The sequence below is a fragment of the Phyllobates terribilis genome, unplaced genomic scaffold (genome assembly GCF_046119375.1).
Source record: "Phyllobates terribilis strain yellow unplaced genomic scaffold, ASM4611937v1 Scaffold_2__4_contigs__length_985480577, whole genome shotgun sequence".
In the NCBI taxonomy this organism is placed as follows: Eukaryota; Metazoa; Chordata; class Amphibia; order Anura; family Dendrobatidae; genus Phyllobates; species Phyllobates terribilis.
In genome coordinates this window covers 906947223-906974029 of record NW_027362762.1, presented here as the reverse complement: position 1 = coordinate 906974029, position 26807 = coordinate 906947223, and the positions used below count along the sequence as shown (strand labels likewise).

The window sequence follows — 26807 nt, the reverse complement described above, 5'->3', positions numbered from 1 at the left end:
AACAATCATACAGAACAAGTCCTTGGGGGAGATTTATCAAATGAGCAGTCGCAAAGAGTAACCAATGGTATTCTTAGTTTTCTTTAGGCCCTTTTGAAAATTATAGAATAAAATGGATATTCCAATTTTAATCTCTTCTTGCCTCATGACTTACTATTTTATCATGGAAAACTATGCATATTCTGCAAATTGACGCAAGTACGCTGGAAGTGTGCCAGTTGCCATCTCTTGTGGGTGCCGACCGTATTTTACAGCCTGCAGTCAACCAGCTCTAATGGCACAATCAGAAAGAAGTTTAAGGGCCCTAATAAACACACCATAAAAGTTGAGAGAAATGGCCGGATTATCTTCCGGAGGACAAAAGGATCAGGCGTCGAAATCAGACTTGCTGTATCCTTTTCTTCCTCACTGGACTGTTGGCAGATTCTGCCGATATTGGGGGGTTCAGGTCCGATGCTCTGTCTAGCTTCTTAAGGCCCCAATACACAGACTAGAGAGGATGCTTCTCCAATCTTTCCATAGGCCATCTGCGATAAGATTGTGGTGAGCCACTAGGTTGTTCTCGCACTTGGAAGCGTGGCAATGGCCTCCAGGACTTCCATCTTAAAGGGAACCTGTCATGTCTAATAACGCTGGCGACCTGCAAATATAGGGTTAATCCTCAAGTTAATAACGTTATGAAGGCACCTGGTAGCCATACTGAAAATACGGCATCCGGGAGAAAAACAACTTTATTTCTCCCGGTAGCCGCCTACTTTCAGTCATGTCCGGAGCAATTACAGTCGCAACTTACATAATCGAGAGCTGCACGACCAGCATTGACTGACAGTCGGCTCTGCATGGATGCATTGACGAACTGGCTGTCAGTCAGTGCCGGGGCGTGCTTATAGCTGCCACTCTCAGTGTAGTCAGCAGTGACTGTAGCAGCACCGGTACATCTATATGACTGAAAGCTGGTGGCTTCTGGGAGAAATAAAGTTCAGTTTCTCCCTAGTGCTGCACTTTCAGAATGGCGGCTGGGGACCTTCGTAATGCTATTGACCAACAGATTAACCTTATATCTGCAGGTTAACAGTTATAGGACCTGAGCGGTTCCCCTTTAATACAGAATTACGTTGACAGGCAAAATACATTGCAATATTGATGTATTTTCATATATGTTTAAAACTTTCTACTGGCTCTATATTCTATATTAAAAAATAAATACCGTAAATAAATGGGAAATAGAACTTTTAGATTCACTTCTTTTATTATTCACCAAGTACCCCAAAATAAAACCAATGAAAATGTGAACTTGCATTTAAAAAACAAAACAAACAAACAAAAAAACAAAAAACAAACAATAGTCCCTCATAAACCTCCGAAGGAGAAATGATACAACTAGCATGCCACAAATACTTAGCATAAGCATTGATCAGGCACAGCTGGGGATATGTATAGTTGGGGTACACAGATACCCATTCTGCACAACTGAGGTTAAGGAACTCTGTGCCGCATTTAAAGGGAACGCGCCCCAGTGCTCTCGCGCACTGGTTCCCATTGCTCTCGCGCACTGGTTCCCATTGCTCTCGCGCACTGGTTCCCATTGCTCTCGCGCACTGGTTCCCATTGCTCTCACGCACTGGTTCCCATTGGCCCCCTATGACGCAATTGTGCGGAACCAATGGGTTATCCATGAGATACAGGATAATGTTCTGATTGCCAGGGGAATGGACACCTGGGGCCCCCAGTGATCTCAAGGACCTATAAAGAGGTCAATAATGTGCACTGCCACTCCCAATAGAATAGAAGGACCAGCTCAAAAATCTCCAGTTCATCCATTAAAAGTGAATGAAGCAGTAATGCACGAGATGGACTACCGCTCTATTCACATGGGGCACTTCAGAGCCCGGGTTCTTGAGATCGCCCAGAGCCCCAGATGTCAGACCCCCAATGATCAGTATGTTAACATTTATCCCAAGGGTAGGTTATAACTTTCAAACTTGAGAATACCCCTTTAAGGGATTAAAAAGCCATATCAAAATGGCTGTATAACTCTGAAATAAATCAAGTCAAGCTATAACGTGAGACCTATCGAAGTCAAAGTGTATTCAGTCACTGAATTACAGCAGCAGCTCATACTGAGAAGGAGGAGATCTCTGCAGGGAGGAGAGACATTGATGAGCTGTCAATCAGGCTAGGTGAGCGGATACTGTGTTAAAAATTCATAAAACATTTAAAGAAATCTTAGTGTCCTAGATAGCCATTTAGTATATATATACAGTTTGCATTGTAGAAGCTGGTGATATATGCACACTACATGACTCACCATTATGTGTATGCAGCTCCAATGCAGACCCGCGAGGCATGTCCTATGGACCAGCGGGATGCGATAAAATACTAAGTGTGTTCACCTCCGCAAGGAGCGCCATTGCACCCCTTTCGCAGCTGTGTTCCCCTTGGACATCCAGCATTGACATTCGGTGTGTGAAAGTGTCATGTGATGACTGCAGCCAATCAAGTCAAGAATTTTAGCACCTGCTGACTGGCTGCATCCTTCACGTGACATCCTCTGCTAGGTATTGAGGCTGGCAGTCCAATAGTGGTGGGAGAGATAGCCATGAGAGTGGCAGAGTGGTGCTCTTCAGAGTGCAGGGGATTTTTTATTTATTTAATTACACCCACTGGGGCAAACAAGGGTTAGGTAAAATGTAATGAAAAGCCCCTTTTAAAAAGGGGGATTTTGAGAAGGGCCATCAATATCTGACTGGTGGGGGTCCACCTCCCAAAACCCTAGTCATGACTCTCCAATGAGTGCTGGGTCCCCTTCAGCGCCTAGTGCCCCCTACTTTGCCAAACCAGCCCATCAGTCCAATTCCTGACACCCTGGTTGCTAGGTATACACTGTCTAGTAACTAGTCTAATTCCGGTTGTCAGGCAGAACTTCCCTAGCAACAAGTCTGTCTTACAATACCCAGCTCAAGGCTGAGGCAGATTACGCCAGGCGGCATTTAATGGGTTTCCATAATATCCGATAATGGGATGTGCAATCTATTAACACAAAATACACACTTTACTATGACTGTAAAAGCAGAGAAAATGCAACATGAATATTCAAGGCACAAAAAAACAGGATGCAGACGGCAAATGAGAACATGAGTATAGTCAGTACCTTAAAGAAGCCCGCCTCGGGCCCACACCTGTCATACACATTCCTGGATTTACCTATGGCCATGATAATGCCTTGCATGTTTGGGGTCATCATGACCTGCCACAGAGGATTCAAGTTTTATTGATCATCATATATTAGTGAAATAGATCATAAGCATGCAGAAATAAAACACGGGGAAGCGAGCGGCCGCATGCATCTATGGGTGACGTTTGCTTGCCGTACAACAGACAATGTTAATGGAGATGAATGAGAGAAGTGAGGGGAAAATATGACTTGCAGACACATGCAGTACAAGATCCTCACAGCATTAACCAGGAAAAAAACGTAGGCCATGACCATCCAGGAAGGCGAGGCCTAGGCATCCATCTCGTACAGTAGTCTGACAATAGGACTGTATGTAGCAAAGATGGGGCAGATTTATAAAAAACGTCTAAAAATCTGTCTGTTGCCCACAGCAACTAAAGCACAGCTTTCATTTTTCAACATCACAATAGGAAATGAAAGCTGTGCCATGATTGGTTGCTATGGGCAACAAAGATCATTTCATAAATCTCCTCCATTACAGTACATTTTTTTCCTAAAAAATTTGCCACAGCAAAAACCCTACAAGCACCAAATTGGGCCACACAACACTAGAATATGAAGACATAAGAATTACGAGTTAGTAACAATGTAGGTCACTATAGTTTTTTGCTATTCTATAGTCCGTAAAACTCTTCCCCATCAGCAACAATTAGGGAGAGGTTCACACCTCTAACACCTCTAGACAAGAGGTGTTCTGACAAGTCAGCCAAAAATGCCGATCAGGGACCCACAAAACTACTGGTTTAGCTTGGTATGTTGATAGCTGGATCATTCATTCGAGAGATCTGACAGAAAATTGATCAGCCAGATTCTGGCCGATCATAGTCTCATCTGCAGGAACTGAAAATCCTGGGCCACGATACAGAACGGGTGACAAGATATGGAAAAGAGGTTCCTCAGAACGGTGCAGACCCCAACAATGGATAGACACCCATCCATTGTAGACTGTGATCCCTCGCGGGCAGGGTCCTCACTCCTCCTGTACCAGTCGATGACTTGTATTGTTCAAGATTATTGTAATTGTTTTTTGCTATGTATCACAGGTAAGGCGCCATGGAATAAATGGCGCTATAATAATAATAATAAAGGCTAAAGCATGGTTTCATAACTTTATGAATGGGTTCCACTACTAAAAATGGGGCTCTGACCGCTGAGACCCGCACTGATCTTCTCGACAGCTGCATTAGTTCCCTATCGAGCTGTACTTGGCTTTGCCCAGCAGCCCCATAGAGAATGAATGAAGCAGCGGTCGGGTGTCTGCCCAACCAGCAGCGCCATTTTTTATTGGGATTAAAAGTTTCTTGTTTGGAATAAAAAGTTCCCCCTTCAGACAATCTGTTTGGGTCCCAAAAGGTCAGACCCCCACCAATTAGTAGATTAACACCTATCACATATATAGGTGATTGCTTGTTTTCACCGGACAACCCCTTTAAGATGCTTCAAATTACAAGGTGATTTTAGAGGCGGTCCTTCTCATTAGTCAGGTAAAATAAAGCAGAAGGAATTTACCCAAAAAAGGAAAATGACTCCAAAAAGCCTTGTAATTTAAAGTAATGAAACCTTTCTGTAACCAAATCCATCCATCTATTTCTGGAGATTGCACCGACCCCAAGGAACCGCTTGTTTTCCATATCTTCTAGCACAATTCACTCTCGATCATTATGGTCATCCGTAAGGAAGTGGTCCAATTAAAACTACACTTATTCATCTTGGCACCAGTGCTTGTTTTGTCTCTAGCACAACCTCAGTAAGGAAGCACCTTCTTTTTTAGCAAAAACTATATTTCCTTTCCAAAAGGTGTTGTCCTATGAAATACCTCCTTTACTTGTGCAATGTGAAATCTTCAAGATCCACGTCAAAAGCCACTTCAAGATCCACATTTAAAAGTATTCAAAATCCATGTGAATTAAAAAAAAATAAATAAACAGGCACACAGGCTGGACAATGTGGACATACCCTTAAAATTATAACTTTATATTAATCTAAACCGACCAACGACAGAAGCAGGCGACCACAGCTACCATGAAAGTTCACAAAAGTTTAGACACAAACTTACAAATATGATTTCCGCATGTAAACCATAAGGGAACTTATTCTTAAATGAAATGTACCACGTGACAATACTTTATTTTTGTTCAATCACAACGACACTGAGGGGAAATTAAGACTGGCGTTTTACACATCGATGCACTAAATTTATTCACAGGTCTTAATAGAAATAGAGTATGTTTGGGCTGTCAAGAGTATCAGAAAATGTGATGTATTTCATCAATGAGCCGGTATTGAGGTCGATTCTAGTACATTTGATAAGTTGAAGTGTGCCAAGCTCGGCACAAAACCCATTTTTGCATTTGTGTGGAGCCAGAAAATTGGAGTAGAGGGAATGATAAAATTTCCAACATATTACACTACCAAATCACCATCTATACCAATATTGTGTAAAGCCTATAGTGGCTGGACAATGGAGCAGAGAAGCTGCAGACTTTGAGTCTTCAATCTCATGACGGACAATTCATGTCCACTCAAAAACTTATCAGGTTGGCGCAGGAGCGAAATAAATAATCAATCTTGATGCCCAAAGCAGGGGCTTGCACATCCTTGGCCCACCAAGTTTAGAAGAACACATGACAGCTATAATAATTTGTTTTTTTTTCCTTTATTTATTCCCTCCCACTCACTCCCATGTTTCTTAGCACCAATCTCTAGCATTAATACATTTTACCCAGTTCTTGCCACCTATACGCCCTTCTCACGTCTTTGGAAGGTGCAAAGTGGTCGTCCACGCTGGATTGTCTCATCACTTATTTTATATCCTTTAAATACAACCAAACCAACAAAAAAATACTACATAAACCAGACAGACAACACTATTTTCTAGAAATCAAGGTCCTTTTCAAGCAATTCCCAACGGTATTAATGGCAAACCCCTGAGGATGTGCATATATAATATTGCATAGCCTCTGAGGTCCTTCTATTGTGCAGCGCTGGGGGTCCTGGGATCAAATCCCACCAAGGACAACATCTGCAAGGAGTGTGTATGTTCTCCCCGTGTTTGTGTGGGTTTCCTCCAGGTTCTCCGGTTTCCTCCCACACTCCACAGACATACTGATAGGGAACGTAGATTGTGAGCCCCAATGGGGACAGCGATGATAATGTCTGTAGAATTAATGGTGCTATATAAGTGAGTAAAATAAATAATATTGTGGCAAAGATACCAACTGTCTGGACCCCAGAGATCTATAATCTAAGATTCATTGTAGGTGGGAAAACGGAGACACAAACTGGTTACTTTCTTGTGTAAGGTAGTAACAATTACACCAAAATTAAAAAAGAAGACATTGTTAATAATCATCACCCCCAAGCAGAACCCCGTGTCACTTGTTGGCATGATACATGCACACAAACTTATTCCCAGCACCCATGAGCAATGCCTGATGATTTGCAGATGCTAGTGCCATGTTAGTTGAGATTTGGTTGGCATGCCACAGAGGAATAGTGAGTCAGGCAGCAAAACAAAAAGCGCCAGGGGGAGGGAAGAGATGGCACAAAGGGGCGCCCAGAAGCCAAAATAAAAATAAATGGTACCTCATCGTCATAACCCCCCTCCTCTGACTCAATAACAAAAGTGCCTATGTGAGGGATCGCCACCTCCACAACTCGCTGGCTAGGAGCTGCTGAGACTGGGGTGTTATCAGAGGGCTGCAGAGAAAGAGATTATGGGAATACAACGTTAGCTATGTTATCACGTTAAGCGTAAAACCCTTCTCATTGTACACAGATTCAGACACCCAGCTCTTATGGAAATATGCGACCCAATCGAATACACTATATTTTATGTATGTAATGATATTACCATTAAACAGGTTGTAGAACATTTCTTCCAGAATCAGCGCCACCCTTGACCCTGGGCTGTGTTTGGTCTTGCAGATTGGTCATCATATTTAAATAAATGCAATGCCAAACACAGCCCGAGGACAAGCTTCGGTTTTTAGAATGTCAACTGGCATATAAATTATTCCAAATAAGCCATTAAATATGGAATCAAATAGAATGCTTTACATGAAATTAATCTGTACTTGGTCCAAAATTCTAAAACTGACCATAATATTCTGTCACTTTCAGAAGTAGGTCATCTACTTGAGAGGCACAATCAGACTTACCCAAATTCAATATCATATTTTGTGAGAAGCACCTGTAATGAATATTATATATATATATATATATATATATATATATATATATATATATATATATATATATATATATATATATATATATATACATATATATATACACACACACACACATATATACATATACACAGTACAGACTGTGGCTGCTTTGAAGAACCTAGAATATAAGACATATTTTCAGTTGTTTCACACTTTTTTGTTAAGTATATAATTCCACATGTGTTAATTCATAGTTTTGATGCCTTTCATAGTCATGAAAATACAGAAAAATCTTTAAATGAGAAGGTGTGTCCAAACTTTTGGTCTGTACTGAATATATTTTTTTATTAAATATATGTAATATATATATATATGTAATATATATATATATATATATATATATATATATATATATATATATATATGTAATATATATATATATATATATATATATATATATATATATATATAAATAAAAATAAATTAATTATATATCTCAATAGCGGTATGCCTGCAGATTTCTTTATTTTCACATCATCTCTTGTGCACCTTTTCAAAAGTATTTTTATTCCCCAGCTTAGCATTTGCAAGTCTTTTTCCCCGCTTCCCAAGGCATTGGATCTCCTTATCAGGCTTCTCTGGTGTGGTTGATAGCCTCTATAAAATCCCCATAATATCAAAACCACCGGCATGACACAAGTAATAGTAAGGTTTCTATTGCTCCTGATTACAGGATATGAGCGGGACTAGTCTGGGGGAAATTACACTCCGCTGGACTAGTCCTGCCTCATTTGCATATGCCGAGGTGGGGAGTAAAGGTACATTTCTAAAAGAAAGTGTTAGGTACATAAAAGATCTTATCTGAATTAAGATGTCAGCATGCATGGTGCTATAATAGGGGATTGTCAGTGAAGGTTAGACCCTCTCAGATCGCAGTTATATCACTTTGCAAGCCTGTGCCAAATAACAAAAAAAAACTATTACTCATGGAAAACCCCTTTAAAAGTGATCTTAATTTTTCTATCATGTCCCTACTACAACACTAATAGCAAACCCGACCATCAAACAGCTCCCTATATCCTAGCTTCCTGGATCGTTGTGAGTTTAACTTCTCATCGCCACGATACTATGACAATATGTAGTAGGTGTAATAACAATAATAATAGCAAATACTGCCAATTAGAAATGTAGTATAGCTCTTCTGAGTCGCTATGTCGCTTACCACATGTGCAGGGCATTACAGTACTTTAGGTATCCATGGTTACACCCACTAACAGCTAACTTACTAAGTAACTGTCACTATATCAGTGGTCGTAACCATAGACACCTAAGCTATTTCAATGCCCTGCACATGGGGTAAGCAACCAGGGCTAAGGAGTCGATGCCCATTTGGGTGGAGTCTGAGTCGGTATAAAATGGACCAACTCCTAAAATATATAATAAATTGGGTACAGTAGTACAATGCAGGATGTGCTGTAAGGCTATGTGCCCACGATGCAGAAATGCTCCGGATTTTTTTCCTGAGCGTTTCTGCATCTCCCTGGCAGAAAAAACGCATGTGGATTGTACATGTGTTTTTCCTGCCAGGGACATGCGGATGTGAAGCGTTCTTCACTTGCATTTCCGCATGCGGGTTGACAAGCGCTTTCCAAGCGATTTTAGCATCACTTGGAAAGTGCTTGACAACTTGGTCACACTATATAAATCCATGCAACCGGCATAGATTTATATAGTGTGACCTGAGAGAGTGGTAAAAAATAAATCTATACTTGCCTTCTGATGGCCCCCGGTGTCTTGCTTCGCTCGCTGCTGACTGCCGGCAGCTCGCGGTACACTGAAGGGCCTGCCGACGTCAGCGTTGCGTGACCAGTCACATGACTATGACGTCAGCGCAGGTCCTTCAGTCCATCGCGATCTGCCGGCAAGTGAGGAGGAGCGCACCGCGGGCAGTCAGAAGGTAAGTATATATTTATTTTTTCTTTTCTTTTTTTTTTTTTTTTACAGTTTCTATGGTACCCGGGTCCGGAGGAGAGTCTCCTGTCCTCCACACCTGGGTACCATCCGCACATTGAACGCATGTATTCCACATGTGCTTATCTAGTGATGCGTAATCCATGCGTTCTAATGCAAGTCAATGGCGGCGAAAACGCAGCACTTCCGCAAAATAATTGGTAGTGCTGCGTTTTTTTCCGTAATGATAATCTGCAGCGGAAATTTCCGCAGCATGTGCACAGCACATGCGGATTATCATTGGGGAACATGACAGGCCTTCCACCATGCGTTTTTTAAGCGTTTCCGCAGCGTTTTTGCCGCTGCGGAAACGCTTAAAAAACGCATCGTGGGCACACAGCCTAAATGTTTTCATAAGAATTTGGTAAAGTTATGAAATGTCCTATAAATGTCTGTTCTGTTCCTGATCTATGACCTCGGCTTTTAGTGGATATAATCTGTGCTGCACTTTATGTACACACTCAGTAGTGACCAGTGCTGTGGAGTTGGAGTCGGAAGTCAGGGAAATTGAGGAGTTGGAGGTTTGGCTTACTGACTCCATAGCCCTATAAGCAACATAGTAAATCAGAAGAACTATACTAGATTTCTAATTGGAGGTACTGGATGATATTATTATTATACCGACTACATATAAGGATAGGATATTGAAGATGGGAATATCCTTTTAGGGTCAAATGTTCTATTTGATCAACAGCGCAAATACATTTTCAGGTTCTCCATGTGCTTAGGCTTTAAGGGCAAAATCAATATGTTAGGCAGGATACAAGGGGAAGAAGTATCAGTCTGCTGTTCTACAACACTGATCGGGCAATATCTTTTCAAGAGACCTTGCTTCAGTTGGTCAGGGAGAAGCCTGCCCATACTGAGAGTTACGGAGCAGGAACCATCAAAGGACCATCAAAGGACCATCAAAGGACCAGAGGTAAAAGGGTAATGGTGAATGCTCCTCTAACCGTTTGCAGGACAGCCTCCGGACCTTTGTCTTCACACTCGGTGACGGCCTGGGTGATTGCACTAGTGGTTTCTTCTTTAATCTCCGTAGTTAGCTCGGTTCTCGTGGGTTGCTCCATGTACTCCGGATCTTTCAGCGGGGCTGCGTAGGGGCACAAATGTAACATGAATGGCATGTGGCGAAATCAATTATGTCCTGATAACAACAGTCTATGTAAACGGTGATCTCCATCAATTAGTATGAAGCACCCAGCACATTATGCATTTTAGGGAATTCATGGATTTTAATGGGCACCGTGTAATATTTCATTTTGCCATTAGAGGCGCTGCAGAGAAACTGAACACTTGTTTCCAGCTGAACCATGGCGAGGTGCTCACTATGTGATAGGTTTATTTCCAGGAAACTTTTTACAGCGAATCTGTCACCAGATTTCCTAATACAAACTGTATACATTATTAAATAGATTTCTCAGACTTGATTAGACTGGTGTACTTGCTCTGAAAAACTGCATAAGAATAGTTACAGAATGCTAATATTAAGATGAAGAGTGAGAGCTCTGAGAGGTGTGAGATCTCAGCAGCAGCAGCAGAGAGAAGGAGCGCAGCAGAGGAGAGGAGGGACATTGAGGAGAGGTCTATCAAGCTAGGTGGGCAAAGAAGATCAAGCCCTTCTAACATTGATATTCACAAGAGTTCACCAGCCTCATCAGGTCTAAGAGCTATTCATAATTTATGCTGTTTTTATTGTGATTTCTGATGAAAAAAAAATCTGTTTTAACAAACTTTACATTTTATCGTTTTAAAAAACAAGAAACTCTACAAATCATAGCCTAATTATTTAAAGGGGTAGGCCACTACTTTTTTTTTTGTGATGGTCTAGCATAGCCCATCAATAGATGATTGATAGGGATGCGACACAAGGCACTCCCGCCGATTACCCGTCACTGGTGGCGGCTGGAAGTTCTTGGATGCTGCCCAGTCAGGTGCGTCGCCGCCCTGCCTCCACCCAGGTGCGTCGCCGCCCTGCCTCCACCCAGGTGCGTCGCCGCCCTGCCTCCACCCAGGTGCGTCGCCGCCCTGCCTCCACCCAGGTGCGTCGCCGCCCTGCCTCCACCCAGGTGCGTCGCCGCCCTGCCTCCACCCAGGTGCGTCGCCGCCCTGCCTCCACCCAGGTGCGTCGCCGCCCTGCCTCCACCCAGGTGCGTCGCCGCCCTGCCTCCACCCAGGTGCGTCGCCGCCCTGCCTCCACCCAGGTGCGTCGCCGCCCTGCCTCCACCCAGGTGCGTCGCCGCCCTGCCTCCACCCAGGTGCGTCGCCGCCCTGCCTAGTCACTTGCTGTTATGTATAGATTATACATGTTATAGAAACATTTGCCATTACAGAATAAAGTTACAGCAACAACAACAAAAAACTGCGACTGAGCTGAATATACCATGAACTGAAGATGGAGTCGGCTTCAAAGTTTTCTGCGCAAGCAGCATCTTCTCTTGTTCGGCTTTCCGAAGCTGCTCCTTATCCCATTCTTCAAGTTCCTTTTCAAATCTTCTGTTGTCTTCCTTGACAAATTCCTTTAAATCAGGAGGTAAGGTGTCCATTCCAGCAAGAACCTGACCTGTCTCCTTGTCGTACTCCTCTAGAATAACAAAAAAAAGTGCAAAACAAGAAAATGGAATTATACCAAGTCATCCTACAAGTGGCACATGTCCGTGAAGATTTCTCCAAGGAGGATATCTTAGTATTAGTGAAGACAATAGGAATTGCACAGTAATCTAATGTAATTTGATTGGAGGGAAAGGGGCCAAAATAAAAAAATGAAGCTATGTTACTAAATGAAAAGTTGTGCAACTTTCTTGTACATTTTTAACAGTTTCGCAATCTCTGCTTGCAGTCAGTAAATTGAAATAAAAAAACAAAACAAAAAAAAAAAACTTAACATATTTTCCTGTCGTTTCAAGCAACCAAGAAGTGTATGTGCTTAAAAGGAGTTTTCTCAAGTTTGTAAGTTATCACCTATCAAATTGATAAGGGATAACATCCCGGTTGCTGGAGGTATGATCGTTGGAGCGATGGCCGGTCATGTGCACTGCCGCTCCATTCATTCATTTATTCATTCATTTGGGACTGCCGAAGACCAACCATGGCCCGGGAATAACGTCCAAACTTGAGATGTTCAAGATCTCGGCTTTCTACCAGTGATTGATCAAATGCAAATGGCAAAAAGCAGATGCCTCAAATCTTGAACTGAAAAACAGGTTTATTATAAACTTGCAGAGCTCGTCATTATACACAAGACATGGCAGCAAAATTGAAAACACATTTTAATTTTCCACAATCCAATATTAAAAGCAGATCTTGAATTGACTGAAAAAAAAATTAAAATACACAAAACTCAAGATATTACAAGAACACAGTAATAAAATTTAAAGTGAGATTATAGTGTAATAAGTGGTTACATTTACAGCCTTCCTGACATATGGCGCACATGTTAGTCACATGTTGGGTGTCACCGGGTGGAGTGGATCAGGATCTGGCACTTGCCCATACACAGACTAACATCGGCTGGACTGCGAGAGCTCGCCAACAGTCTAAAGTGTATGGGGGCTTCCAGATGCTCCCCCAACAGATGATGATGGGGTAGATCATGTCAGATTTCGTTTTGCAGATCCTTTTGTTTTCGGCCAAGATAAGCCGCCGTCAGAGGAGTTTGGCAACGGCTCTGTAATACAGAGCACAGGAGCGCGCCTGTGCATGGAGGAGAAACAGCTGCCAGCCAAACAATCAGCCGCACCATCTTTAGGCCCACAACTATCTACTGTGTACGTGACTCTTTAATCAGTTCTTGGAAGACTGGAATGTGGGGAAAAAAATGGCCATGGCAAGAAGGGGTCAAATCTACCCCACAGCATGTTGGAGCCTTTGTACTGCTGGAAGCTAATCTGCATCCAGGAGGCTCTATTAGGGTGCAATTACGGGTTTCCTTTACTTTTCTGATGAACAGATAAGCAAACAATGTAGCCAATATACAGTACAGACCAAAAGTTTGGACGCACCTTCTCATTTAAAGATTTTTCTGTATTTTCATGACTTGAAAATTGTACATTCACACTGAAGGCATCAAAACTATGAATTAACACATGTGGAATTATATACTTAACAAAAAAGTGTGAAACAACTGAAAATATGTCTTATATTCTAGGTTCTTCAAAGTAGCCACCTTTTGCTTTGATGACTGCTTTGCACACTCTTGGCATTCTTTTGATGAGCTTCAAGAGGTAGACACCGGAAATGGTTTTCACTTCACAGGTGTGCCCTGTCAGGTTTAACAACTGGGATTCATTGCCTTATAAATGGAGTTGGGACCATCAGTTGTGTTGTGCAGAAGTCAGGTGGATACACAGCTGATAGTCCTACTGAATAGACTGTTATAATTTGTATTATGGCAACAAAAAAGCAGCCAAGTAAAGAAAAATGAGTGGCCATCATTACTTTAAGAAATGAAGGTCAGTCAGTCTGAAAAATTGGGCAAACTTTGAATGTGTCCCCAAGTGCAGTTGCAAAAACCATCAAGCGCTACAAAGAAACTGGCTCACATGAGGACCGCCCCAGGAAAGGAAGACCAAGAGTCACCTCTGCTTCTGAGGAGAAGTTTATCCAAGTCACCAGCCTCAGAAATCGCAGGTTAACAGCAGCTCAGATTAGAGACCAGGTCAATGCCACACAGAGTTCTAGCAGCAGACACATCTCTACAACAACTGTTAAGAGGAGACTTTGTGCAGCAGGCCTTCATGGTAAAATAGCTGCTAGGAAACCACTGCTCAGGACAGGCAACAAGCAGAAGAGACTTGTTTGGGCTGAAGAACACAAGGAATGGACATTAGACCAGTGGAAATCTGTGCTTTGGTCTGAGGAGTCCAAATTTGAGATCTTTACTTCCAACCACCGTGTATATGTGCGACGCAGAAAAGGTGACCGGATGGACTCTACATGCCTGGCTCCCACCGTGAAGCATGGAGGAGGAGGTGTGATGGTGTGGGGGTGCTTTGCTGGTGACACTGTTGGGGATTTATTCAAAATTGAAGGCATACTGAACCAGCATGGCTACCACAGCATCTTGCAGCGGCATGTTATTCCATCCGGTTGGCGTTTAGTTGGACCATCATTTATTTTTCAACAGGACAATGACCCCAAACACACCTCCAGGCTGTGTAAGGGCTATTTGACCAAGAAGGAGAGTGATGGGGTGCTACGCCAGATGACCTGGCCTCCACAGTCACCAGACCTGAACACAATCGAGATGGTTTGGGGTGAGCTGGACCGCAGAGTGAAGGCAAAAGGGCCAACAAGTGCTAAGCATCTCTGGGAACTCCTTCAAGATTGTTGGAAGACCATTTCCAGTGACTACCTCTTGAAGCTCATCAAGAGAATGCCAAGAGTGTGCAAAGCAGTCATCAAAGCAAAAGGTGGCTACTTTGAAGAACCTAGAATATAAGACATATTTTCATTTGTTTCACACTTTTTTGTTAAGTATATAATTCCACATGTGTTAAATCATAGTTTTGATGCCTTCAGTGTGAAAGTACAATTTTCAAAGTGATAAAAATACAGAAAAATCTTTAAATCAGAAGGTGTGTCCAAACTTTTGGTCTGTACTGTATCAAGCAAAAAAATACATAAAATGGTCACGAAACATGATACTCATTATAAAATGTCAATTTTTGCTATTTTTTTCCCCCAAATATTCGTAAAACCAGTGTAAATAATTTCCTTATGTTTGGGGCAGGATCATCCAATTGTCCACTTACTTGCCGGTCGCCAGTTGTTTAATACTAGTGTTGAGCGAGCATGCTCGACACTACTCGGTACTCGTCTGAGCATCTCACTACTCAGGATGTTCGGAAAGCACAGAGCATTTCCAGGTTACTCGAGCGGGAGCTCGGGTCTCCGCCCTGCATGTTTGGCACTCTTTACAGAGCCAATGAACATGCAGGGATTGCCAGCCAGTCACTGTAACGCCGCAGCCATGTTGTTTGTGGGCATTACAGTGATTGGCTGGCTGCACAGCATCACCTCGAGTATTTAAAACCAGGCGCTCCGGATAAGACGGTGTAGGGAGAGTGCTGCTGAGCTAGGGAGAGATTTATACTGCGAAATTGGTAGTGTAGGGTCTCTAAACCCTGCAAAATCAAACAAAGAGTCCTTCTCATGACTAATCTCCATCCCAGATATCAGGCAGGCAGGCTGAATAGGAGACGCAGTGGTTATACCAACAAACACTGCATTACAGTCCTGTGCGCTGCTTTTCAAATGCTAGACTTATCCCTAGGTCTCAGGGGCCAGGAAAAATCCTTTTTTTTTTTTTTCCCTCAGTCAGACTGTACAAATACCCATCTTATTAACCTTTTGGTTGCGTTGGAAATGCTGCCTTTTAGGCTGGTGGAGACTGAATCCTTCTGCAACCTTATGGCGGTGGCCGTCCCTCGGTACTCGGTCCCCAGCCGACACTATCTTACCAGGTGTACCATCCCCGCACTACACAAGCACGTGTCCCAAAACATCTGCCGTGCTCTCAACAACGCAGTTACTGGGAGAGTCCACCTGACAACGGACACGTGGACAAGTGCTTGTGGCCAGGGACGGTACATCTCCCTGACGGCACACTGGGTAAACATAGTGGAAGCCGGGACCCAGTCGGACCTTGGGACGGAACACATTCTCCCCACACCGAGGATTGTGGGCCCTATGTCAGAGTTGCCCCCACAGTGTAGAGCTCCTGCGCATCATCCTCCTCCTCCTCCTCATGTTCAGCCTTCATCTCCGATATCACCACATCAGTTACAAGCTGGAAGCACTGCAGTACTGCCTCAGCCAAGCGGCAACAGGCTGTGCTGAAACAAATAAGCTTAGGTGATAAACCTCACACTGCTTGTGTGTTGTGGACAGCTGTGAAAGAGCAGGCAGATCTGTGGCTGAGACCGCTGAACCTACATCCAGGCATTGTCGTGTGTGACAATGGCCGTTACCTGGTGGCGGCTCTGAGGCGAGGCAAGATCACACACGTACCATGCCTGGCTCATATGCTTAACCTCGTGGTTCAGCGGTTTCTTAAATCGTACCCCCAGTTGCCAGATCTGACCGTCCAAGTACGCCGCCTGTCAGCTCATTTTCGCAAGTCGGCTACAGCTTCCGCCGCCCTTGCTGTGTTGCAGCAGCGTTTGCAGCTTCCGGCACACCGACTGGTGTGTGATGTCCCCACAGGTTGGAACTCTACCCTCCACATGTTGCAAAGGATTTGTGAGCAGAAGAGAGGAGTTGTGGAGTACCAGCTGCAACAAGGCCGTCGATATTCAGGTCAGACACCACACAAGACCTCAGGAGTAGTGTTGAGCGATACCTTCCGATATCGGTAAATATCGGATCGGATTGGACCAATACCCAAAAAATATCGGATATCGCCGATTCCGATACCGGAAACCAATGCAAGTCAATGGGACACAAATATCGGAATGAAAATAAACCCTTTCTTTCCTTGTAGGTTAATTCTACATGAAGGAAAACAACTAAGAATAATGTATTACATGAAAAGCCCGCAATTCAGCAGCGGCATACACCGGTACCCGACAATTTAGAACAGAAAGAATAGAGCATCACACATAGATTAGATAGATAGAAACATGTCAGTCACATATATAAGTACAGTGACAGTGTTGCTTACTGTACTTGTCATTTAGTGTTAAAGGATTTATTAATAAAAATAATAGTGTTTTCATGCACCGTCTCTTTAAAAAAAGCCGGCCGGCAATTCAGCATCGGTACCCGACAATTTAGAATAGAGAATCACACATAGATTAGATAGAAACATGTCAGTCACATATATAAGTAGTACAGTGATAGTGTTGATTACTGTACTTGTCATATAGTGTTAAAATAAAGGATTTATTAAAAAAAAAATTGGCGTGGGGTTCCCCGTAATTTTAGTCTCCAGCGGAGGTTAAGCAGAAGGCTTGGGCAGATGTCTGAAGCCTGGGAAGGGGGTAATACCCAAGGAGCTTCCCAGGCTAGTAATATACTTAGAGGAGACTTAATAGCTGTCTACAAATATGTCAAGGGCTGTCACATTGTAGAAGGATCATCTTTATTCTCATTTGCACAAGGAAAGACTAGAAGCAATGGGATGAAACTAAATGGGAGGAGACACAGATTAGATATTAGAAAAAACTTTTGACAGTTAGGGTGATTAATGAGTGGAACAGGCTGCCACGAGAGGTGGTGAGTTCCCCTTCAATGGACGTCTTCAAACAGAGGCTGGACAGACATCTGTCTGAGATGATCTAGTGAATCCTGCTTTGAGCAGGGGGTTGGACCAGATGACCCAGGAGGTCCCTTCCAACTCTACCATTCTATGATTCTATGATCAGCCCCAAGCTGAATACCTAGCCTTTACTAGCTATTAAAATGGGGAACCCAAAAAAAATGAAGTGGGGGTCCCCCTTATTTTAACACCTAGCAAAGGCTAGGCAGACAGCTGGGGGCTGATATTAATAGCCCAGGAAGGGTGCCATGAATATTGGCCCCCTCCCAGGCTAGAAACACCAGCCGTCAGCCGCCCCAGAAATGGCGCATCCATAGGATGCGTCAATTCTGGCACTTAGCCTCGCTCTTCCCACTGCCCTGTAGCGGTGGAAGTGGGATAATAGGGCTGGGGTTGATGTCAGCTTATAATGCCAGTTGACATCAAGCCCAGGTTAGTAATGGAGAGGCGTCTATAAGGCTGCGTGCCCACGTTGCGGATTACAAGCGTTTTTGCTGCGGATTTTCCGCAGCGGAAACGCTTGTAAAACGCTTGGTATTCCGCATCCCATAGTCCCCAATGAGAATCCGCAAGTTCTATGCCCATGCTGCGGATTTTTCCGCAGCGTTTATGCAATGTTCAAAAATCCGCAGCATGTTCATTAATTTGGCGTTTCCGCATGCGGAATTGCCTTATTTAATGCATGAAAAAACGAAGGAAATTCCGCATGTCGAAAACGCGTGAAAAGCACGCGATAAACGCTTGCGGAATTCCGCATGCGTTTTTCCGGGAGAGGACATGCGGAAATGAAGCAGAAATTTTCTGCTTCATTTCCGCAACGTGGGCACACACTAAAGTCCTTTAATTGAAATAAACACACAATTCTTTATTGTTCTAAATTAAACCATACTTACCATCACGCCCATTCCAGCTGAAGCCAACGATCTCCTGCAATAAAAGTAAAATAATAAAGCATCATCCTCCTTACCTTTCCATGGTTCCCACGACGGCTCCAGCTCTGCTACATTCACATGACAGGCTGGATCGCAGCAGAAAGCTGCCATCCAGCTTGCCATGCCGCAGACACTGAGAAGCGCAGGCAGGCTTGAGCTCCTCAGTGTCTGGCTCTGACGGCATCCAGATGAGCCGAGTTAATGTCCAATGAACTCAGCTCACCTCATGCACGTCATTGACAGCGTGGGAGAATTCTCCTGTGCATGCGGTGAGCGCAGGAGAATTTTCCCACGCTGTCAGTGACATGCATGAGGTGAGCTCATGTCCAATGAACTCAGCTCACCTCATGCACGTCACTGACAGCGTGGGAAAATTCTCCTGCGCTCAGCGCTTGGGCAGGAGAGTTCTCCCACGCTGGGATGGCATTGAGATGACAGGCTGAATCGCAACTGAACGCTGCCATCCAGCTTGTCATCCTTCAGAGACACTGCAGAGCGCAAGCATGCCTGCGCTTCTCAGTGTCTACGGCATGGCAAGCTGGATGGCAGCTTTCGGCTGCGATCCAGCCTGTCATGTGAATGTAGCAGAGCTGGAGCCGTCGTGGGAACCATGGAAAGGTAAGGATGATGTTGCTTTATTATTTTTCTTTTATTGCAGGAGATCGTTGGCTTCAGCTGGAATGGGCGTGATGGTAAGTATGGTTTAATTTAGAACAATAAAGAATTGTGTCTTTATTTCAATTAAAGGACTTTATTCTGGGTGTTTGTGTTTTTTTTTAACTTTGACTATGGGGTTAGTAATGGGGGTGTCTTATAGACGCCTCTCCATTACTAACCTGGGCTTGATGTCAGCTGGCATTATAAGCTGAGATCAACCCCAGCCCTATTACCCCACTGCCATCTCTACAGGGCAGTGGGAAGAGGGAGGCTAAGTGCCAGAATTGGCGCATCCTATGGATGTGCCATTTCTGGGGCGGATGACGGCTGGTGTTTCTAGCCTGGGAGGGGGCCAATATTCATGGCACCCTTCCTGGGCTATTAATATCAGCCCCCAGCTGTCTGCCTAGCCTTTGCTAGCTATTAAAAAAGGGGGGACCCCCAAGTCATTTTTTGGGGGGTCCCCCATTTTAATAGCTAGTAAAGGCTAGGTATTCAGCTGGGGGCTGATAATAGTAGCCTGGGAAGCTCCGTGGGTATTACCCCCTTCCCAGGCTTCAAACATCTGCCCCAGCCGTCTGCTTAACCTCCGCTAGAGACTAAAATTACGGGGAACCCCACGCCAATTTTTTTTTTAATAAATCCTTTATTTTAACACTAAATGACAAGTACAGTAATCAACACTATCACTGAACTTCTTATAGATGTGACTGACATGTTTCTATGTATCTAATCTATGTGTGATGCTGCATTCTTTCTATTCTAAATTGTCGGGTACCGATGCTGAATTGCCGGCCGGCTTTTTTAAAGAGATGGTGCATGAAAACATTATTATTTTTTTTAATAAATCCTTTAACACTAAATGACAAGTACAGTAAGCTGAGCGCTGCCATCCAGCTTGTCATCCTTCAGAGACACTGCAGAGCGCAGGCATTATGGGAACTTCCGATTCCGGTATTCGATATTCTAAAAGTATCGGTACTCAGTATCGGAACTCCGATACCGCGAATATCGGTCAATACCAGATATTTCAGTATTGGATTGCTCAACACTACTCAGGAGTGGACCTGGATGTCTGACATATGTACCATCCTGACAAACTTTGAGGAGTCCACCAAGATGGTGAGTGACGCCATCATTAGGGACAGCATCCCACTTGTTTGTCTTATGCAACGCTCTCTGCAGAGAATTAAAGAGGAGGCATTGCAGCCAGAGTATGATGAGATGGATCAAGAAGCTGTAGCGGGCGATTACACACAGCCCAGCCTCATCTCATCCCAACGTGCATTGGGGGACAATGAGCGAGAGGAGGAGGAGGAAGAACAGGAGCTGGTACCATGCGCTGTAGACGGTAGTACCTGTACAACTGTTATACCGTTGGTTCAGCGTGGGTGGCCTGAGGACAGGGGAGGAGGAGTAGGAGAAGGAGGAGGAGAGCATCGTCAGTCGTCATCTTGGTGAGGACACGGAAGTCTTGCCCGTTACCAGTCTGGCACGCAGGGCTGATTTTATGTTACGCTGCCTTAACCGTGACCCTCGCGTTGTCAGAATGTTGGGTGACAGTCATTACTGGTTGGTGACACTTTTAGGCTCTTGTAAGGGGCATTGCAAGTTCCTCCGTCCTAATTTTTGGCAGCTTTTGCTTGGAAGGCATAGGCATAGACTATGGGAGACCCACTCCCCAATAATGGGAATAATGCTTTTAATATGCTGTACTGCATGGTTCTTGTAAGGGGCATTAAAACAGTCTTGTTAAGCTACTGTGACCTCCACGTCTCTTCCAAGGGGCATTAAAACCGTCTTGTTAAACCATTCTGAACTCCACGTCTCTTCCAAGGGGCATTGAAATGTTGTTTTTAATTACCTGTAACCTCCACGACTCTTCCAACGGGCATTGCATTTCCTCCTAATTTTAGCCAGCTTTTGCTTTTCAATGCAAAGGCGAAAACTAACGGAGACCCACTCCCCAATAATGGGTAGAAGGTTTTTAGTACGCTGTAATCCACATCTGTTTCAAGGGGCATTGCAGTTCCTCATAATTTTTGGAAAGACTTCCATTCCCTGCTTAGGCCAACAGTGTACAGGAGACCCAGTTGCTATAAATGGAAAAAACGGTTTAGTTAAGGCCCTCTGACCTCCATGTCACTTCCAAGGGTCATTGGAGTGCCTCGAAATTTTTGGTAGGCATTGCACTCACTGTATGCCCTATAACTGTGTAGCCGAACCGCTCCTTTTGGTACAGAAACATATCCTACAAGACATATCTGGTTGACTGGCCTGATATTGATGTGAATGGTCCCTGTTCCTCCTGCTCTTTCTCCTTTGCCACCACCTCATCCATCATTCATCACCTGAAGCTTTGTTTTAACGGGAGTCATAGAACTGGGATAGTAGCAGGAAAACATCCAGCAATCCTCGGAGGGGGTAGGATATGCGCCAAAACGCTGACCACCTCAGGCCTAGCCGCTACTACATACATGCGCTTGCATTCCAAGGAACAGAAAGCTAAGGAGATGGATGGCCTCATGATCATGAATAATTTACTTGTTATGTAGGAGGCCGACCACTGCTGCTGTCTACCTTCTGAACTTTGTGTTGAAGCCTGATTGACCCAGGACCCACAATCCTCTATGTCTGGAGGACGTGTTGCATCCCAGTGTCCAACTGTGTCCAGGCTTCCACAATATTAACCCAGTGTGAAGGCGTCAGTCAGATGGACCATCCATGGCCACATTCACTTGTCCACGTGTTTGTGGTTAGGCTGTCCTTCCCACTAAATGCACTGGGGAGGGCACAGGTAATGTTATGGTATGCGCTTGTGTATAAGGCGCACCGGGACAAATATTGGCGGCTGGGGACCGAGTATGGACACCCGGCCGCCCCCTGGCGGCTGGGGACCAAGCGTGGAAACCCGGCCGCCGGGCGGCTGGGGACTGAGTATGGATACCAGGCCGCCAACGCAGCCATGATGTGGTGGCCAGATTCCGCCTCCACATATCTAAAAGGCCCAATTTCAAGTGCAAGCAAGCAGTATGGTATTGCAGCCTGGGGGTGGGTGGGTGGCAGGCTGCATACTTGCGCTTGCATTGCAAGGAATGGGGGAGGTACAATTGAACACTGCCCTGGGACAAGGACTTGCACGGGGATAGTTGCAAGTCTGCATCTTCTGATGCGGCAAGGATCACTTCTGATGGGCACACTTTAGGGCAGTGACCTGGGTGTCAGAGATGCTTCTAGGGGTCTTCCCCATGCTGTTCCCATGTCTTTTCAGCACTGTATGCATGTGTCACACAGCACATGGCCAGATAAGGTTGTAAAATGTTAAAATGACATTTCCCGGTGAATGCATTTGTCACGGTTGAAAGCAATAGAAAAGTGCAAAAACGCATAAAAAAATGCTACTTGTGAACATAGCCCAAGGTGTGGAGGAGTATTTTTGTTTTTGGTTATTTATTTTATCTTATACACAAGTCTTTACCCTGGAAAGGATGTTCCTTAACATATTTCACAGGAAAGCAGTTTCAGTTTTGTTTTTGAGCGTTTTATTGTGAGCCCGTAAAAGTGGCTTAATACCTCTGACCACGTTGTTGACAGCAGTGACCTGGGGGTCAGAAATGCTTCCTGGGGTGATGCCCATGCTGTCCCCATGTCATTTGAGCACTGTCACTATCGTTTTGGGCACTTTTTAGGCTTTCTACAGACTGCTGGGGGTGCCGCCGCAAAAATGCTCGGGTCTCCCATAGACTAACATTGGGCTCGTTGCTCGGGTCGAGCATCCGAGTATCACGGTGAGCTCGGCCCGAGCTTCGAGCACCCGAGCATTTTAGTGCTCGCTCAACACTATTTAATACCTCACTTACACAGGCTGAGCGCTCTTCAGACGTGCACTGAATGATCTGTAACAGGCTGCCACTGCTCTCGGCAGCACAGCTCCTGTGTACACAGAACAATGCGCTGTCAAGAATAATGATGTTTTGGGTGAATCAAAAGATCATGTCACCCAATGAACAAGTGCTTTGCCCCTTCGTGTGATCAGCAGCCTATTCCCACTGGACGATCTTGCACCAATAGACCTTTAGTAATCGCACATTTAGACAAGTAAATGATTGTCGAATGAGCGTCCATAGTAATCCTCATCCCTGGTTATTGGCTAATGTAAATATGCCAGTGATCACCCAACAAATAAGCTTGTTCATTAGATAACTGAATTATTTATGCCAACATAAAAATTGTCATCGGCGGCATATCACCCGGGGTAAGGAATGTGCTACCAATAAACTCCTGCTGTTGAGGGGCATTAAGGTCTTCTGTCTCCATTATGGGCTATGGCCACATGTAGACCGATAAAGAGCCACTTGTTACATTTTTAAGGTGCATTTAGAAGTGCCACTTTGGTGTTTGCGATTGTGCCAAACAAGCACTTCCAAATGAACTTTAAGAAAGTCCCCGAGACTGGTTTTGTCAGTCTTCACTCTGTCCCTCACTCCAACTCTTCGCAACAAGTGCTTACAAGTTCAGTATCAGTCACCTGGTGTAAAGTCCATTTAGGACTGCTATACTCTTCTCCACAACTTTATCCTTTACCCGTCTGGTGTGTTACTTTGTTTTACTCTTCTCTACAACTTTATCCTTTACCTGTCTGGTGAGTTCTTTGGTTTTTATGATGCTGCTTGACCACTAATGTTCTCACACAAACCTCTGAAGTCTTCACAGAGCAGCTGTAGCTATACTGAGAATAAATTACACATAGGTGAACTCAATTTATCAATTATGTGACTCCTGGAGGCAACTGGTCACTCAGGATGTTATTTAGGGGTATCAGACTAAGGGGGGCTGAATACAAATGCAAGTCACAGCTTTCCGATTTAGATTTTTTAAATAATTATAAAACCATGTACCACAAATACTTACTAGGTTGTGTTGGTATTTAACATAAAATCCCAATAAAATACATTTAAGTTTATGAGTGTAACATGAAAGAATGTGGAAAAGTTCATGGGGTATGAATACTTTTTCAAGAAGCTGTATAGTTTGCAATCTGAAATCTGGCGACAAATCCGTTTTAAATTCAGCTCACTACAAAATAACATCTAAAAACAATGATGACAAAACGTATGATCCTGGCTTAAAGGTATTTCTGCCAACTTTACTGGCATTTGGCCATGTCCAACACTGGCTCCAGAGGTATGGCATTCTGCGTAATAGAAGTACGTACCACACATAAGTTTTATCAGTGTAATTCTACTTGATTTTAGCCCCAAGGAGAACATCCATCTAGCAGCATGTCACACACAGAAAATCGCTGGCGTGTCAATCTCTATTACTCTCTTAAACATGTACGCCCCGGACCAGAGGGTCTCAGTATTTGTGACATGAGAAATGTGCCATGGATTTACGATGGTCAAGGCTGAATAATAATAATAATAATAAAACTGCAGTCATGTCAAGAGGAAAATAGCTGAAAATTTTCCCCTCATTTGGGGTGTTCCTTTACCCCTCATCGCCCTACTTCCAAAATATCCCTGTAACTATAAAGCATGAACACGGCACAAGTATTGAGATCCAAATGGAGAAGTTGCTGGAAAAGCCCGTGACATTATGGGAAGCTCCTACAACAGTGGGCATCTGAAGAAGACATGAGAAGTTTTGTTTTTTGTGAACATCCTTGAAGGGGTTGTCTTCTCCTAGAAATCTTAATGCCATTTTTTGTGCTGGTTATTTAAGGGGAAAAAAAATTGCCCTCGATTCTCCTTTACTGCAGCGGTGAGTGACTACTGGCATCTACATTGAGCTCACCGTTTGGCTGTCGACATGACATCACCACTGCAGCCAAACAACTGGACCTGGCAAGGGTAAGTAGTAATACCCTGTTCATTTATAGCTATACAGTATGAGGCATAAAGATTTCTAAGAGAGGACAACCTCTTTAATGGCTGAGCTTAAACTAGGGATCTCTACTACAGAAGAGTTTCCCCTAGGTTCATTGGATCAGTTGTCTCGAGGTGACACTATTGATTGGAAAACCCCTTTACACCAGAGGACTTCTGAGGACCAACACTCCACTGCTTCCTTCCATGGTCAGAAGATAAGTCCTGCATTCTCTCGGGTGTGCCATGTATCTCTATGTTGGAGTAGACCACTACCTTTCGCTGGTACTGTTCCTATCCTCTAGCAATGGACCTGGGGTGCTGAGAACACCTAGTGAACAAGGGACTATAAAAGGAGTTTTCCACACCAACACTAGCGAGAAACACTGACCACGTCTCATTTCACTCTTCATTGGAGTGGTGGTCAAAAATGTACATTACTGCTCCATTCTCACATCTCATCTCCATTGACCCAGGACATCTTGGAATCCAATTTTTGAGGATTAGTGGGGATGCACAAGCAGACTGAGCGATCTGTAACAAACCGCTCTGTGCACTTAGGATGCCATTGTCCTCGGCAGCACAGGTCCGTTTTTACAATGGATGACGACCTGCCGAGAATGATGATCTTTCGTGCAAACCAAAAGATCATTTCACTGGATGAACAAACGTTTTATGAACCTGTAGTGTCGTGCCATTTACCTGCAGATATAGGGTTAAATAATGTTAAAATTCTAGCTGGTTACTTTATTTAAAGCACTGGGAAGCACTAGACTTATATCCCCATGGAAGTCGCTCGCTTCCAGTCATAGGGGCGTGCGCGGACCGATTACAGCCATCATTCACTATACCCTGCAGCACAATTGTGCAGAGCGAGATGTCAATCAATGTGCCGGGGAGCGATTACTGCCGCCGCTCACAATCTAGAGAGTTATGACTGTAAACGCTCCGTGCATGCCGCTATGACTGAAAGCAAGCAGCTCCAAGGAAAATATACGTTTATTTCTTCCCAGTAGCTGTTCTAGTAGTAAGATGGCCAGGCAGTATATTAACCCCACATTTGCAGTGTTTTCTTGCAAGACAGGTCCTTTTTTTAGACTTGGGACAGTCTTAATCTACATACAGTATTGTTCATCCATTATAATCACCTTGTATCAGATGCTGTTCCCCATCATTGATGTACATCAGACAATAGGCACTGGCATTTCTGTAACCGCCAAAGGAATCGCGCTCCAGCTCCTCCCACGAGGATTTGGTCACAGAGATGTCGTTGTATTTCATCCACCGCTTTTCATTGTGATCAAATATATACGCCCAATAATGACCGGCGTTCGCTTGTCCTTCATGAACCAACACAGCGTGTAACCGGTACGGGACCTAGGAAGGAGAGAGAAAAATAAAGCAATTTTACAGATCATTTTGGCTTAAGAAAATAAACAGAAAACAAATCTACAACTGGCAAGATGTGGCGACCATCACATTGATCATGGAGGATGCAAACATTGCTTATGCTACACTTATAGGGGTACGGTGACTTGGTCCTTAAGGAATATTTGTAAGAGTCGCACGGGCCAAGGTCTCTTGCCTAAGCCAGTGAATTAAGTTCCTCAGGGTTTGTGTAGGATGTTAACCTCTGCAGATGATTCCCTCTATGGCTGCACACTTCTAGAGGAG

General features: G+C 44.0%; 1 protein-coding gene across 3 annotated transcripts in view; it reads right to left on the bottom strand.

Moving 5' to 3' along the window:
• The window catches only part of USP25 (ubiquitin specific peptidase 25), a 114303-nt gene that overhangs the window by 19319 nt on the left and 68177 nt on the right, over positions 1-26807 (bottom strand). Inside the window, exons 16-20 of one of the 3 annotated variants that reach the window (XM_073668251.1) lie at positions 26282-26510; positions 11801-12001; positions 10371-10510; positions 6821-6934; positions 3152-3247 (exon numbers count right to left, since the gene is read on the bottom strand). In XM_073668251.1, the coding sequence (XP_073524352.1) occupies positions 3152-3247; positions 6821-6934; positions 10371-10510; positions 11801-12001; positions 26282-26510 (780 nt within the window). The remainder of the gene's footprint in view (positions 1-3151; positions 3248-6820; positions 6935-10370; positions 10511-11800; positions 12002-26281; positions 26511-26807) is intronic. The other 2 variants (XM_073668252.1, XM_073668253.1) reach the window with 2 other exon arrangements.